This window comes from Tupaia chinensis, unplaced genomic scaffold (assembly GCF_000334495.1).
Source record: "Tupaia chinensis unplaced genomic scaffold, TupChi_1.0 Scaffold000320_1, whole genome shotgun sequence".
Taxonomy (NCBI): domain Eukaryota; kingdom Metazoa; phylum Chordata; class Mammalia; order Scandentia; family Tupaiidae; genus Tupaia; species Tupaia belangeri.
Genome location: NW_006159813.1, coordinates 1,915,260 through 1,932,117, shown reverse-complemented (window position 1 = coordinate 1,932,117; position 16,858 = coordinate 1,915,260). Strand labels below are relative to the sequence as shown.

Here is a 16,858-nt window from a genome sequence, read left to right as displayed (position 1 = left end):
AGTTTTGCCCCCAACCGGATCTACGGCGCCGTGCTGTCTGCGCGGCCCGCGCTTCTCGAGAAGGGGGGTGGGAGGCATCGTTCTGGGGTGGCGCGAGCCGGGAGTGGAAAGCCAGCGCTTCGGGGGGCGCGGCCCATACCCCCCCAACTGCTCTCGTTTTACCAGGGCTTTGCTTCGCAGGTAACCATGTGCGACCGAAAGGCCGTGATCAAAAATGCGGACATGTCCGAAGAGATGCAACAGGACTCAGTGGAGTGCGCGACTCAGGCGTTGGAGAAATACAACATAGAAAAGGACATTGCGGCCCATATCAAGAAGGTGAGGAACGGGGCTCAGGGGCTGGGGCGGTTTGCTCGCAGCTGGAGCGAATCAGAACTTAGTTCTTTCTCCCGGATCCTTTTGGCGGAGGTCTTTAGCGCACGCAAGGCAGCTCCGGCCGTAGAGGTTTCCAGAAAGGATGCAAATGAATTTTGCACTCCTCGGGAAGACCAGACCCTCGGCGCCCGAAGTTTTTTTTTTTTTTTTTATTACCAGCTCCGCGGGGGAAAGCGCCACCTAGCAACGGTTTCTAAGATCAGGGAGCAGCGGTTCCCCCTTCTGTATGATTCCTGCACCGAGGATCCATCTGGGTGTTCCGGAGGGGGGGAGATGCGTGGGTGTTTCCAGCCGGGCCAGAGGGAGATCTTGCCAGCCTTCCAGTGGGGAGTTAGTCGGCAATTGAGGGAAAGTGGGTGGTAGTGGTGGTTGGGGGCTGGGCTGGGGGCTTGTTAAATGGCAGTCTGTAGAAAGCTGGCAAGACTGCCAACTTGTCGAGCTGTGTTTGCTGGAAGGGAAGGAAGCTGGCAGCCTAAGCCGTGGGAGGGTTCCAGTGGAGAATTGGAAGATGAAAAGCTTTAGATGGAACAGAAACACCTTGACAAATGCAGCAGTGCGTGCATCTAGCTTGTAAGAACGTTATTCCCCTTCATAGATTTAAGAGAGGTTTTCGCACTGCATGCCACTCACGGGTGGTCAAATTTTGCATAATTAGCCACAGAGACTTGTAAGATTGTTATAGAGAAAGAATATCTTTGTGACACCCGCACTACATAAACACCTAGAGAGGGAATTAACACAGGTTTAAAGACCCCGGAGTTCCTTGGGTGGTGTGGGAAAATTTAAAAGAAAAAAGTATTCCTGCAACTCACTAAGTTTGTGGATTAGTTAGTATGGTTAGCACCATCAGGATAGATAGGAAAAGGAGGGCGATTTACATTACAATAATTAAAGAATGAAATTTAGCCAGTTTGCAGTCTTATTCTTGCAGTTAAAAAAAAAAAAAACACAGGAACAATAACAGTGATTTAAATTTTGACCTGCAGCTGTTTGGTTTAGATGCTAATTGAAGCTTTGTCCTTTTGGAAGTCTTGTTTTCTCTGTTTTAGGAGTGTAGTTAAGATCTTCACAATGAGAAGTGGATTCAAGTGGGTTATTTTGGCTAAATATTTATACATTTGCTTGCATTTTGGGTGAAGGGCAAATAGAGGAGGAAGATATATTCAGTTCACACAAATATGATAAAATACAACTGTTGATGTCACCTGCTGTCAATGAATGAGATTATAGGTGTGATAACAAAACACCCTGTCTTTGAGGCCCACCTTTCTGCTTTTTTCCTCCTCGGGCCCCATTCCCATCTTTGCTCTGACTGCAAGTATGTTTGCATTAATGCCTTCTGTAGGCGCTACTTGGAGCTGGGGTACATTCTTCTCATTGTGCAGATGCTAATGTTGCTACTTTCTGCCCTACAGGCTCTGCTTACCCAGTAACCAAACTCTGAGCTCAGTTTTAGCATAAAAATTTTAACGTTTTCTTTTTCTCTTCCCCAGGAGTTTGACAAGAAGTACAACCCCACCTGGCACTGCATCGTGGGGAGGAACTTCGGTAGTTACGTGACACATGAAACCAAACACTTCATCTACTTCTACCTGGGCCAAGTGGCCATTCTTCTGTTCAAATCTGGTTAAAAGCATGGACTGTGCCACACACCCAGTGATCCATCCAAAAACAAGGACTGCAGCCTAAATTCCAAATACTAGAGACTGAAATCTTCAGCTTTGCTAAGGGAACACCTCAATCTTTGAAAATTTATTGTGTTTTGCACAGGGCATTCTCTGTACTAGTTTGTTGTGGTTATAAAACAATTAGCAAAACAGCTTACATTTGTATTTATTTTCTATTCCATACTTCTCTGCCCATGGTTTTTTTTTTCCTCTCAAAACCCTTCCTTTAAAAAATAAATCTGTTGGAGATGTGTATGTGTGTCACCTAAAATTTATTCTAATTATATAGATTTGAAGGTGGCTTATTACTTTAATCAGGGGACCAGGTTGGTGGGGGGTAAGTCTTTGAAATGTGAAGTTTTTGTGGGGCTAGCCTGTGGCATGGTGGTTAAGGTGGCTGGATCCCACTTGATTTGTGTCATGGACCCCGTGGCTTGAAAACACTCCAGGTGCAGCCTGTGCCCAACTGAAGAAAATAGAAGGAATTGTGGTGTAGCCCATCTCCCAGGGGGTGCTTTCTCATTTTCCCTCCCCTTTTCTCAAACACCCTAGAGCAAATTTTCTAAAAAGCTTATGTGGCATATAGTAGAGTACATACTAAGAGTAGGATTAGGTTTAGTAACACTTTTTGTGTGTGGGGCGGTGTGGAGGGGAAGTTTTTGTTATAGGGCACGTGTGCTCACCAGAAAGACAGTGAGAAATCACCTGGCGGGGGGGATGGCCACACCGCAATCCCTTCTCCATTCTTCTCTCTGGATCTTGGGCATGCATGCAAATGCGTACCAGCATGAGTTTAAGCGACTAGGTCCAGGTCGACTATATGGGAGTCCAGTGACAGCCATTATGCCAAGATTTATTTTTAATTTGACCAGAGAGGGAAAGTAAGAAAGCAAGCAGCCTGGTCAAGGACTCAAACCATAGTCGTCCATGTGGAGTCTAGCATCCTTAACTACCATACCACCTGCCAGTCCCAGAACACCTTTTTATTTTTTAGTTTTACTATTGGGCATGTGTGCTCACAGGAGAGAGAAAGTGAGAAATCACCCCCAGGGGGATGGCCATATTTCAATCTCCTATTCTCAGGATTTTGGACATGCATGCATACATGCCCATTGTGTTTCTGGAGTCACTGGGTCCAGGACTCAAACTGCTCAGTTGGCCATGTAGGATCCATTAATCACCCCACCACCCACTGACCCTGTAAGTTTATTTTTGTTTACTAAGATTTGTGGTTTAGGGGTCCTAGTCAAAGTGTGTTATTTTAGGACTTGAGAAGGTTTCAGAAGAGAGTTGCAAAAGTTTGGATAATTTTATTGTAGTTAAAATAGATTTTTTTTTTTTTTTGCTGTCTGTAGGAAAGGATGAGGTATGGAACAGAACTGTTGTTGGGGTGATGTAGGTTTGTATTTATGTGAACACACTGGAAATGTTTCCATAATTGATTGCAGTATCCCTTTTCTCTCTGGAATGACTTGGCTATACTTCTGTTTAAAACCTAATAGGAATTTGGCCTCCAAAGTTCTTCTCTTGTCCAGAAAGCCCTATACCATTTAGATGCTCTGGGTCCAGCAACAGCGTAGAACTGATTCAAGACGATAGAGCTGGATGGGGGTTCTAATTTAATGTGGCTCATATCTGCTGTCAGGAAGGTGGCAGCTTTTAACTTTGTAATTCAGATCTGAGAAAGCCACATTACTATGTAGATAAGATGACGGGGTTGACGGTTTATGAGATTCCTTCCAATGTCTGTTCCAATCTATTACTTTTTTTTTAAGAATTATTTAACTTTTTGTTTATTTTAATTTGACCAGAGAGGGACAGAGGTAGAGGGAGAGAGGGAAAATGAGGAAGCAAGCTGCCAGGTCTAGGACTCAAACTGCAGTCAGCCCTGTAGGAGTGTCCAGTACCTTAACCATTGCACCACCTGCTGGTCCCCCTTCCTATTAATTTCTTTTTTTTTTTAAATTTATTTATTTATTTTTTAATTTGACCAGAGAGGGACAAAGCAAGAGAGAAAGTGAGAAAGCAAGTCACCAGGTCTGGGACTCAGACAGTGGTTGGCCAAGTGGGAGTCTAGCACCTTAACCACCATGCCATCTGCAAGTCAATGTTTCCCCTGGCTGAAAACAAAACCATAAGTTGAAAGTTTTCCTAAAATTTAGCATGTTATCAAATGGTTTTAGTTGTGGCTCTTGGAATAGTTGATTACTGCGTTAGATCTGAAGTCTTCACTGATGGCAAGATTCTAAGGAAATGTATATAAATCATACCTAGCACATCTAAAGCTCTTTCAAGTAACTTTGAATTAGGTTTTCCACAGCTAAGTCACAGACTGGTTTCTGTAATTTCTTAGCAAGTTTCCTTAAACTTGAGGCCAGCAGGCAGCATGGTGATTAAGGCACTGGATCCTACATGGCCCACTCCACAGTTTTGAGTCCTGGACCAGGCAGCTTGAGAAACAGGCGAGGCATGTGTGCCTGCCCAGAAATACGGAGAGAAGGGATTGTGGTGTGGCCTGCTTCTCTGGAGGGTGTGCTTTCTTACTTTACCTCTCTCTGTCTCTGGTGAGCACAAATGCACTATAGAAAAAAGTAAAAAACTAAGACCAAAAAAACAAACCCTTGGGGCCAGCAGATGGTGTGGTTAAAGGTGTTGGATTCCCACATGGCCGACTGCAATTTGAGTCCTGGACCTGGTGGCTTGCTTTCTCACTTCCCTTTCTCTTTCTCTGTCTCTGGTTGAATTTAAAAAGATAATAATAAATAAAACAATATCAAATGGAATTAAATATTTTTTAAAAAACCCTTAACCTTCAAAATCTATTTCTGGGGCCAGCAGGTAGTGTGGTGGTTAAGGCGCTAGATAACCACAGGGCTAACTGTGGTTTGAGTTCCAGACCCAGCAATGTGAAAATCATGCTGGGTGGGGCTGGCAGTTGATATGGTTGTTTGGGCACTCGACTCCCACGTGGCTGACTGTAGTTCAAGTCCTGAACCGTACAGCTTGTTTTTCTCACTCCCCTCCCTATCAAGTTGAATAGTAATAAATGAACTTAAACCTTAAAAGAAGAAAAATCACACCAGGCATCAGGTGCCTGTGCATACATGCCCCAAATCTGGAGAGGATACTGGAGAAGAGATTATGGCATGGCCACCACCCCCACCCAGGAAGTGATTTCTCACTTTCCCTCTGTCTTTCTGTCTCTCCTCAGTGAGTACACATGTTCTATGGCAAAAAGTATATTTATATATACATAAATATTTCTGGACTTTACATATTAATATATATATATGTGTGTATACATATATATACACACATACATATATATGTGTGTATATATATATGTGTGTGTGTATATATATATATATATATGTATGTATACATACACACCCACACCCACACACACACACACACACACACACACACACACATATTTCTGGCCTCATTTTAAACATTAAATAGACTGTGCTAAGGTGACAAGAACTGCCTAGTTCCAATCCTGAGTACTAGAAGGGGTTAGGGTACATAGTTTTCAAACTTTATTTTTGCTTTAAAACCCAGGAGTGGGGAACCAGCAGTTAGCGTAATGGCTATGTCACTGGACTCCCACATAGTCGACCGTGGTTCGCGTCCCGGACCCGGTGGCTTAAAACTCACGCCGGGCGCGTGTGCGTGCATGCCCAAGATCCCGAGAGGAGAATGGAGGAGGAGGGATTGCGGTGTGACCATCCCCCCTGGGGGGAGATTTCTTGCTTTCTGTCTCTATGTCTCTCTCTGTCTGTCTGGCGAGCGCACGCGCCCTACAGTGAAAAAAAAAAAAAAAAACCCAGGAGTGGACAGATGGTATGGTAGTTAAGGGTGCTGGACTCCAACATGGCCAACCACATTTGAATCCTGGACCTGGCAGATTGCTTTCTCACTTTCCCTCTCATTCTCTCTCAGTCTGTCAGTCTATCCCTCTCTGGTCAAATTAAAATAGAGTTAAATAAAATTATTCTTTAGAAAGATAGTAGTCCTCTCCTATCTAGGGAGCATATGTTCCAAGGCTCTGATGGATGCCTCAAACCATGGATAGTACTGACCCCTGTTGTATGTTGCTCAGAATTTCACGTGTTGGGCCAGCCTGTCGTGGTTAAGTCACTGGACTATGACATGGCCACTTGCAGTTCCAGCCCCAGACCTGGTTGCTTATTTTCTCACACACACTCTCTCTGCTGAGGGCATGTGCCCCATAGCAAAGTAAATAATAATAATAATATGGTCTGTGAGGTGACGTGGTGGTTAAGAGCACTGGACTCCCACATGGCTGACCACAGTTGGAGTTCCAGACCTGGCAGCTTGCTTTCTCACTTTTCCTCTCTTTCTCTCTCTCTCTGTGCCTCTCTTGTCAAATTAAAAATAAATAGATAAATAATTAAAGTTAATAAAAAGAACAATACTAAAAAAAATTTAAATAATTCTTTAAAACATTATTGAGGTACAGTAAGAAGTTAATAAAAAAATAGGGACCAGCAGTTAGCGTAATGGCTATGTCGCTGGACTCCCATGTAATCGACTGAGGTTCACGTCCCGGACTCTGTGGCTTAAACTCACGCCGGGCGCGTGTGCGTGCGTGCCCAAGATCCCGAGAGGAGAATGGAGGAGAAGGGATTGCGGCGTGGCCATCCCCCCTGGGGGGTGATTTCTTGCTTTCTATCTCTCTGTCTCTCTGGCGAGCGCATGTGCCCTATGGCAAAAACCTCTCCAAAAAAAAAAAAAAAAGAAGTTAATAAAAAAATAGAACAGTTATAACAACATGCTGTAATAAAAAATTGTATGGGTGCCCTCTCAAAATATTGGACCATAGATGACCACACGTAACTCAAATCATGGAGAGATAAACCATGAATGGAGGTGTGGAGAGTGTCTATTTTAAACAGACATGGTGACTTCATTTATTTATTTTTAAATAATTGTTTTACTTAATTTTATTTATTTATTTGTTTATTTTAATTTGACCAGAGAGGAATAGAGTGAGAGAGAGAAGGAAAATGAGAAAGCCAGCCACCAGATCTGGGACTGAAACCATAGTCAGCCACATGGGAGTCCAGAGCCCTCAACCACCATGCCAATTGCTAGACCCCATGGTGACTTTTAGAGATGTGCAGAAATGTGGTTTTGTGAGTTTTATTTGTATAGTAATGAAAGTATTTGTATGTGAATGTTAGTTGTCTATACTGCAAAGTAGTATCTGTCTAAGGAAGCAACGTTTTATTTATATTTTGTCTCAAAAGATTAGAAGAAACAGTGCCAATCATTTTCCTGAGCCTCCCTCGCTCAGAAAAATGTGTTCTGCTGAGAAGGTCCCAACAAGGAGGGACTATGGAACATTTATTCTTTCAACAAGAATTTAGTGAGGTGGGTTTTTTGTTTGCTTGTTTGTTTGTTTATTATAGGCACTGAGGACACAACAGCCTCTGGTAAAAGAGGACTGAACAATGTATTTCTCTTACACTCTGCAAGAAAAAAAAAAAATGACAAATAGTTCCAGATTGTAAACTGATTTACTGGTTCGTCACACAATTCTAATAGCCCTCTGATTTGGGCCTTAGCTTTTGGCCTTAATTTCAGTCCTAGGCTGAAAGGCTGATTCAGATACAGGTAAGAAATTTTCTGGTTCAAATCATCATTGGGTTGAAATGATCCATTATCCTTTTGGGAGGCAGTATCAGCAGAGAAGCTACAAATACAAGTCAAAACTGTGCGTTAGTGCTGGTTTTACCTTGACCGCAGGCACAATGCACAGCCAAGAGAAGTGTAGGAGTTGAAAAAAGGTAGACCAAATAACTCCAGAGGGCCTGAAGCAGCTCCTGGTGAAAGCTGCAAAAAAGTGACAAGACTTTGTTTCCTCCACTTTGAGATTGGTCGATTCAGAGTTCAAGGCCCATAGCCTTAAGAGGAGACACTCTGCTTCCGTTCCATCAGATTATCCTTCAGTTCCAGGCTTTGGACGGAATATGCCTGGGTCAGCCTCCAGGACAGGGAAGCAGTTAAAGTTTGAAGCCAGAATGAATGGCTACGATGCCTGATGTGAGGTTTTCATAAGTCACCTTCTGAAAGCCTGCATCTTCTATCATCTCCTTGAATTCTTCCTAAAACACAAGGAAAGATATGGCAAGGACTACGTGATTTCAACTTCAGGGGCTTTGTCATAAGCTACAGAAGTTTCGTACCTGAGATGGGAACCGTCGGATACTCTCTACAAGGTATTGATATGATTTCCAGTCTCCTGCAATGACCTCTCCCAGGACAGGAATGACCTGGAAGCTATATAGATCATAAAGCCTAAACAAAAAAGTAAAAGATGACTATTACAATATACTCTGATTTCTTTCTTCTGTAAGAATTAAAGTCTGGGGCTGGCAGGTGGTGTGGTGGTTAAGGGTGCTAGACTCCCACCTGGCTGATCATGGTTTGAATCCTGGACCTGGAGAACTGCTTTCTCACTTTCTCTCTCTCTCTCTCATTCTGTACCTCTCTGGACAAATTAAAATAAATAAATAAAAAGTAACTAGTAATATTACAAAATTATTTAAAAAAAAGAATTAAGAAGGTCTAAGTACCTGAAATAAGTGAAGTGGGTCAGGTATAAGACCAATAGGTACAGTAACAGGTAGAGTTAGGAAGTATCATAACAGTGGAGAAAAAGCAGTTACTAGTCAGCTCCAACCACTGCATGTAGGTATATGGACCTGCCCAGAGTTCCCATGTATCTGATTTCTCCTGTAAAGCTGGAAATCTTGACTTTTATGTAAATTTTCCTGATTTTAAAACATGGACCCCCAGGGGACCAGAAGGTGGTGTGGTGGTTAAGGTGCTAGACAACTCCCACATGGCCAATCACGGTTCGAATCCTAAACCTGGTGGCTTGCTTTCTCACTTTCCCTTTTTCTTTCTGTCTCTCTCTTTCTCTGGTCAAATTAAAATAAATGGATGAGGGAACCAGCAGTTAGCGTAATGGCTATGTCGCTGGACTCCCACGTAGTCGACCGCGGTTCGTGTCCCGGACCCGGTGGCTTAAAATTCACGCCGGGCGCGTGTGCGTGCGTGCCCAAGATCCCGAGAGGAGAATGGAGGAGAAGGGATTGCGGCGTGACCAGGGTGATTTCTCGCTTTCTGTCTCTATGTCTCTCTCTGTCTGTCTGGCGAGCGCACGCGCCCTACAGTGAAAATCTCTCCAAAAAAAAAAAAAAGGATGAATAAATAAATTAAATAAATAATTCTTTAAAACAACAACAACAACAACAATAAAAAAGAAACACATGGACCTCCAGCTAGCTGGTGGCATGGTGCTTAAGGCAGCTGGATCCCACATGGCTGACTGTGATTTGAGTCCCAGACCTGGAGGCTTGAAAAACATGCCAGACACATGTGAATGTGTGCCCCCCAAAAAGGAAGGAGAGATGGAGAAAGAATTGTAGTCCTTTCTCTGTCTCTCTATCTCTCCAGTGAACACATGTGCCCTCTGGCAAAATTTTTAAAAAGGAAGAAAAAATGATCCTCTAAGTTACTTTCTTAAAAAATACTATATGAATCAAACACAAAATACATACATGGGCCAGTTTTAGCCTTGATACTGGTTTGGGATTCTGCTAGCCTGGGTATTGTAATTCAGAACTGAGGTGGCACTATCACCCTGGGACTCTAAGCTCTGAAGTTTACACTTACAGGGCCAGCAGATGACATGGTGGTTACACTGCTGGACAACCACATGGCCAACCACGGTTCGAACCCTGGACCCAGTGACTTGAAACACTGGGTGTGTGTGCATGTGTGCCCAAAATCCCAAGAGGAAAAGGAAGAAGGATTTCAGTGTAGTCATCCTCCGTGTAGGGGGTGATTTCTCACTTTCCCTCTCACTGTCTCTGTCTCTCTTTCTCTCTGGTGAGTGCATGCACCCCAAGGCAAAGACCTCTACCAAAAATGAAAGTTTACACTTGCAGCTGACTGGCTATTCTCTATCCATTTTTGGTTGGGAAACCCTTAAGTAGACAAGAAAAACCAAGTCCTATTAACAATGCCAACCTGGACATGAGGGGATTATTCACTTGACTAAATTCCAGACAGAGAAACCGTCCTCCTGGTTTTAGGACCCGATGGGCTTCCTGGAGAGCCTGAGTGAGAGAAGGTACAACAGGACACAGTCTTTAGTAGACCTCTATCAATCCTTGAGGTTGAGGCAGCTTTTGCTTCTGTGGGTGTTACAAAAGTTGTCATTTCCCACAAATCCTTTGTTTGTTCTTAGCTGGGAAGCTGTAATAGCAGAAATAATTTTGCATAGCCTAATGGTTATAGGCATTCTGCTATCTAAAACTAGGAAGGGTTACCCGCAATAATCTAAACTGACTACAGATTGGCACAACTCCAAGAAGGGCAAGTATAAAATTACCTGTCAAAGTCACAATGGATAGTCTTGTAGATAAAACTATTTTTCTTCAAGGAATCTACCTTATAAGAATGTTTCTATAGGGACCAGCAGTTAGCATAATGGCTATGTAGCTGGACTCCCACGTGGTGGACCGTGGTTCGCGTCCTGGACCCGTGGCTTAAAACTCACACGGGGTGCATGTGCGTGCGTGCCCAAGATCCTGAGAGGAGAACAGAGGAGAAGGGATTGTGGTGTAGCCATCCCCCCTGGGGGGTGATTTCTCGCTTTCTGTCTCTCTGTCTTTCTGGCGAGCGCATGCGCCCTATAGCAAAAACCTCTCAAAAGGAAAAAAAAATGTTTCTACAGTGGAGATGACACGGATATGGGTTAGCTATTGAACAACCATGATCAGAAGCACTGGGCCAGTACAATGGTGGAGCAGTAATACATGGTCAAGAGAAGCTGGATTCCACATGGCAACCTCAGCTCAAATCCCCACGCCAGTCACCCTGAAACACACCAGTCAAGCACTCAAGCACCAAGAGTCCAAAAGGTTGGAGGACTGCAAGAAGGGGATCACAGCATAGCTAGACCTTTGGAGTGTACTCCGCTCTCTCCTATTCTCATGTGTATGCACACCTATCCTGAATAAAGAAAGAAAAGAGCTCTTGGGAAAAAGAGACGAGAAATCTCCTAAACTAACCACTAGTGAGATACTGGTTAAATCATGGAATATCTAAGGGCCAGCAACTGGTGTGTGGTTAAGGCACTGGACTCCATATGGTCAACTGTGGTTCAAGTCCCAGACCTGGTGGCTTGCTTTCTCACTTTCTTTTTCTATTTCTCTCTCTTTTTCTGGTGGATGCATATACCCTGTAGCAAGTTAAAAAAAAAAAAATAATAAATAAAGTTAAATAATTCTAAAATTATGATGGAATATTTAAATAAACGGAATACATTCTGCTATTTTTTTTGAGATGTTTTTGCTATAGGGCACATGCGCTTGCCAAAAAGACAGAGAGAGACAGAGAGACATAAAGCAAGAAAGAAATCACCCCCCGAGGGGGGATGGCCATGCTGCAATCCCTTCTCCTCCCTTCTCCTCTTGGGATCTTGGGTATGCACGCACACACACTCAGCGTGAGTTTAAGCTGCCGGGTCCAGGACTCGAACTGAGGTCAACTACATGGGAGTCCAGCGACATAGCCATTACGTTAACTGCTGGTCCCACATTCTATTTTTTTTTAAAGAATTATTTATTCATTCATTTATTTTAATTTGACGAGAGAGAGAAAGTGAGAAGCCAAGCCACCAGGTCCAAGACTTGAACCATGGTCAGCCATGTGGGAATGTCCAGCACCTCAATCCCCATGCCCACTGTATTTTTAAAAAAATCAATTTTGTCTTTTATTATTATCTTTAAATTATCATATAATGGAGGCCGGCAGGTGGCATGGTTGGGGGTGCTGGACTCCCACATGGCTGACTGCGGTTCAAGTCCTGGACCTGGAGGCTTGCTTTCTCAGTTTCCCTTTCTCTCTCTCTCTGTGTCTCTCTCTAGACAAGCTGGAAAATAATAGTAATAAATAAAGTTAATAAAATAATTATTTTTAAAAAATCATATAATGGCCTTAGAAATTATCTGTCTTGTTACTGTAGCTGAAGAAATCACCAGCCTGTTGAACTGTACCCTTCTCCAGAGACACAGATACCATCCAAGAATTTTCTTTTTTTGGAGAGGTTTTTGCTATAGGGCGCATGCGCTCACCAGACAGAGAGAGCCAGAGAGACAGAAAGCGAGAAATCACCCCCCAGGGGGAATGGCCATGCCGCAATCCCTTCTCCTCCAATCTCCTCTCGGGATCTTGGGCACGCACACACACACGCCTGGTGTGAGTTTTAAGCTACCGGGTCCGGGATGCGAACCACGGTTGACTACATGGGAGTCCAGCAACATAGCCATTACGCTAACTGCTGGTCCCCAAGAATTTTCTTATATCCTTATTTTTAACTGTTGTAGCTTGCTGTACCAAAGCACCTGAATTTGAAACAAGTTCAATATCATTGCCTTCAAGAAGCACCTCATCTTTCTGGGCTTGAGATACTGAACAAGCAACACATGGTTGCATTCAAACCCTCTGGATGTATTTTTCACCCAAGAAATTTCGAATTTCAACAAGAGACCCATTCTCCTGAATGATGTTGACATGAAAATGAGCATAGACAGACCTCATCTTGTAGCGGAAGCCCAATGTAACATCCTTGATCATGTTCTGTACGTGACTACAGATAGTGCGAACTGTAGCCAGTTCCTTTCACTGCGTGCACTGTGCTCACTGCACGCACAACACTATCTGCAACCACTACCCGTGCTGCACTCACTGCACGCACAACACTATCTGCAACCACTACATGCGCTGCACTCACTGCACGCACTGTGCTCACTGCATACGCGCTGAGCACCGCGAACACTGCAATCACTGCTGTCACTGCATGCACTGCAAACACTGTGCTCACTGCACACACTGCGAACACTGCACTCACTGCAAACACTACACTCACTGCAGTCACTGGGAGCATTGCACACGCTGCGAGCACTTTTCTTACTGCATTCCTGTGCTCACTGTATGCACTGTGAACACTGCACTCACTACAAACACTATGCTTGCTGCAATCACTGGGTGCACTGCATACACTGCGAGCACTGTGCTCACTGCAGTCACTGTGGTCACTGCACACTACATACACTGTGTGCGCTGCACACACTGCAAACAATGCACTCACTGTGAACAATGCACACACTGCATGCACTGCGCTCACTGCGCACACTGTAAACACTGCAGTCACTGCACATGCCTGATGTGAGTTTCAAGTCACTGAGTCCAAGACTCAGGCCGTGGTTGGCCATGTGGGAGCCCAGCAACACAACCACTTACACTACTTGCTGCCCCCTACATTCTGCTATTTTTAAAAGGAGAAGCCTGGGGCCAGCCAGTGGCATTATAGATCCCACATTGCCAACTGTGTGGTGTGAGTGCCAAAGTCAGTGGCTTGAAAGGCATGCCACACACTTGTATATGTGTACAAAATCCCAAAAAGGAGGGAGAGAAGGAGGAATAGGGACTACAGTGTGACCATCCCCCAAGGAGGTGCTTTATCTCTCTCTCTCTGGTGACATACATGCCCTGTAGCAAAAATCACACAAAAAATTGTTTTAATTAATCAAGTAAAGTAAGGAGTTAGTCTTCTTTACATATTGAAATAAAAAAAAATCTCAAAAATATATATTTTTAAAAAGGAACAGGCAAATGTCTAGTATAGTATAATATTATTTGCTTTAAAAAGGAAAAATGGGGGGCCAGCAGATGATGTAATCTGCTGGGAGTCGCTGGACTCCCACGTAATTGACCACAGTTCGTGTCCTGGACCCGGTGACTCAAACTCATGTTGGGCATGTGTGCATGCATGCCCAAGATCCTGAGAGGAGAATAGATGAGAACAGATTGTGGCATGGCCATCCCCTCGGGGGGTGATTTCTCACTTTCTGTCTCTCTGTCTCTCTATCTTTCTGGTGAGTGCGTACACCCTATAGCAAAAATCTCTTAAAATAAAAAAAGAAAAAAGATGAAATGGGCCAGGTGGTGATGCTGCAGTAAAACTCCATGCTCACACAAGAAGGTTCTGCGTCTGTGTCCGGAGACCTCCCTAAGTATGCTGGACACACAAAGAACTGACTGAAAGAAGAGGAGGCACAGAAAGGCTGGGAGGGGGCCAGCAGGTGGTGTGGTGGTTAAGGGTACTGGACTCCTACATGGCAGACCGTGATTCGAGTCCCCGACCTGGAAGCTTGCTTTCTCATTTTCTCTTTCTCTCTCTCATTCTGTCTCTCTCTGGTCAAATTAAAGTAAATAAATAAGGGGCTGGCAGGTGGCTTGGTAGTTAAGGATGCTGAACTCCCCACATGGCTGACTGTGGTTCGAGTCACAGACCTGGCAGCTTGCTTTCTTACTTTCCCTCTCTCTTGCTTTCTTACTCTGTCCCTCTCTGGTCAAATTTAAAATAAATAAATAAATAAAGTTAAATAATAATTATTTCTAAAAAAGAAAGGCTGGGAGGCAGGGAGGGAGATTTTCACTGACAGATTCTGTTTTGCACCTTTTCAACTTTGAACGTATTAAAAATTTTAATGAAGAGAAATAATAAACTATAATCAAAATAATACATAGAACACGTCACAAAATTCAAGTCAAGGGACCAGCAAGTAGCATGGTGTTTAAAGCATTGGATTCCCACGTGGCCAACTGAGCAGTTCACGTCCTGAACCTGTTGGCTTGAGAATTACACTGGGCACTTGTGCATGCCCAAAATCCCAAGAGGAGAATGGAGGAGAAGGGACTGTGGTGTGGCCATCCCCCAAGGGGTGTTTCCTCATTTCTTACTCCCTCCCTGTCTCTTTCTGGCAAGTGCAGGCACTCTATAGCAAACTTGAAACCAATTTAAAAAGAAACAAACAAAACAAAACAAAAAACAAGCTAAAGAACACTCTAAAGAATGTCCTACCTAAAGCCAAGAACTCAACCATCTGGAGTTTGCATTACAGAAATGAAAGCAGGTGCCTTGTACCTAGTCTTCGAATGCTTTGAACAGAATGTTAAAGTAGGAATAGAGAAGAACTGCATTTGATTAAGAGTTGCACATTCCCTTTTCCTAGTAGAGGAGCCCTGAATCTAGCTATCTTCTGCCAAAACCATGTTTGAATGCTTTATTCTGGGTCATCCTCTCATATGTCTCTGATCTTCTGCAAACTCACAGGGTCAGAAGCTTCCCAAGAAGATACAGATGAAATGGCAGAGTTAAGAATGGTTCCAAGTTGGGAGCAGCAGTTAGCGTAATGGCTATGTTGCTGGACTCCCATATAGTCAACCGTGGTTCGCGTCCCGGACCTGGTGGCTTAAAACTCACACTGGGTGCATATGCGTGCGTGCCCAAGATTCCGAGAGGAGAATGGAGGAGAAGGGACTGCGGTGTGGCCATCCCCCTGGGGGGTGATTTCTCGCTTTCTGTCTCTCTGTCTCTCTCTGTCTGTCTGGCGAGCACACGTGCCCTATAGCAAAAACCTCTCCAAAAAAACAAAAAACAAAACAAAACAAAAAAACCAGAATGGTTCCAAGTATAAAAACTAACCCAAGCAATAAAGACTTTTTATTTATTTTTTTGGTAGAGGTTTTTTTTTTTTTTTTGCTATAGGGCGCGTGCGTTCGCCAGACAGACAGAGAGAGACAGAGAGACAGAAAGCGAGAAATCACTCCCCAGGGGGCTTGAACTGCAGTCAACTACATGGGAGTTCAGTGACATAGCCATTACACTAACTGCTGGTCCTGCAATAAAGACTTCTATGGGGATCTGCTCTGTGGTTTGGATCTTTTTCAATTTTGTGACTAGAAAAATGGGCAACCGAAAGTATTAAGTCTTCTATGCTTGAAACAGTCACTCTACTCAAATGCTGGGCTGAAAGAGAATTTCTCTCTTTCCATATTTGCTGTGGATCTGCTCTAGGAAAACAAATATCCTAAGAGTCATACAAGCTGAGGATGCGACATTCATACCCGATCGATGTGTGTGACATTCCGGATCCCAAAGGCAATGGTGTAAACATCAAACTTGTCATCATCGAAGGGCAGTTCTTCAGCATCTCCTAGTACCCACGCAAGTCCTAGAAGACAAAATCAGTTCTGGTTCTCAGTCTGGGTAATATCTTTTCTGTACCCAATTTATTATTATTATTTCCTTAAAGAGAATTATTTATTTATTTATTTAATCCCATTTGTTATCATTATTTCTTTAATTTGATCAGAGAGAGACAGATGGAGAGAGAAAGGGAAAGCGAGAAAGCAAGCCGCCCGGTCAGAGACGCAAACTGTGGTCAGTCACATGAGGATCTAGCACCCTTAACCACCATGCCACCTGTCAGCCCCCTTGCCCCCAATTAATAACTAAATCTGAGGAATTTGTAGTCAGTCAGGTAGAAGTGTGGGTTAGCCTGGGTAGCCATTTGTGGCTGGTGTCTAAAGTGGACGCTGAGCACTCACTTGTGGGAATAAGTCTTTAAATCTATAAAGCGTGATGCTAAACCAGGGTAATAAGTGTCAGAATTGAACTGTATTCAATTGTTGGACAGTTCATAGTTGGTGTTGGAGAACTGTTTGGTGGTGGGAAACTACCACCCCTCTGGTATCAGAAAGCATCACACACCTGTCTTCTTTTTTTTTGGGGGGGGGAGAGGTTTTTTGCTATAGGGCGCATGTTATTGCCAGAAAGATAGAGAGAAACAGAGACAGAAAGCGAGAAATCACCCCCCAGGGGGAGTGGCCACACCACAATCCCTTCTCCTCCATTCTCCTCTCGGGAT

General features: G+C 43.8%; 2 protein-coding genes across 2 annotated transcripts in view; one reads left to right on the top strand and one right to left on the bottom strand.

The window, feature by feature from the left end:
- The first annotated feature begins 180 nt into the window (after positions 1-180).
- DYNLL1 (dynein light chain LC8-type 1) lies at positions 181-2,195 on the top strand. The gene is made up of 2 exons (XM_014588972.1): positions 181-318; positions 1,869-2,195. The coding sequence occupies exons 1-2, from the start codon at positions 187-189 to the stop codon at positions 2,004-2,006; spliced, it is 270 nt and encodes an 89-aa protein (XP_014444458.1). The 5' UTR covers positions 181-186; the 3' UTR covers positions 2,007-2,195.
- A 5,071-nt stretch (positions 2,196-7,266) lies between these two features.
- The window catches only part of COQ5 (coenzyme Q5, methyltransferase), a 36,323-nt gene continuing 26,731 nt past the window's right edge, over positions 7,267-16,858 (bottom strand). Inside the window, exons 4-7 of the mRNA XM_006151525.3 lie at positions 16,056-16,162; positions 10,107-10,195; positions 8,255-8,366; positions 7,267-8,173 (exon numbers count right to left, since the gene is read on the bottom strand). Coding sequence (XP_006151587.1) covers positions 8,072-8,173; positions 8,255-8,366; positions 10,107-10,195; positions 16,056-16,162 — 410 coding nt within the window. The 3' untranslated portion in view covers positions 7,267-8,071. The remainder of the gene's footprint in view (positions 8,174-8,254; positions 8,367-10,106; positions 10,196-16,055; positions 16,163-16,858) is intronic.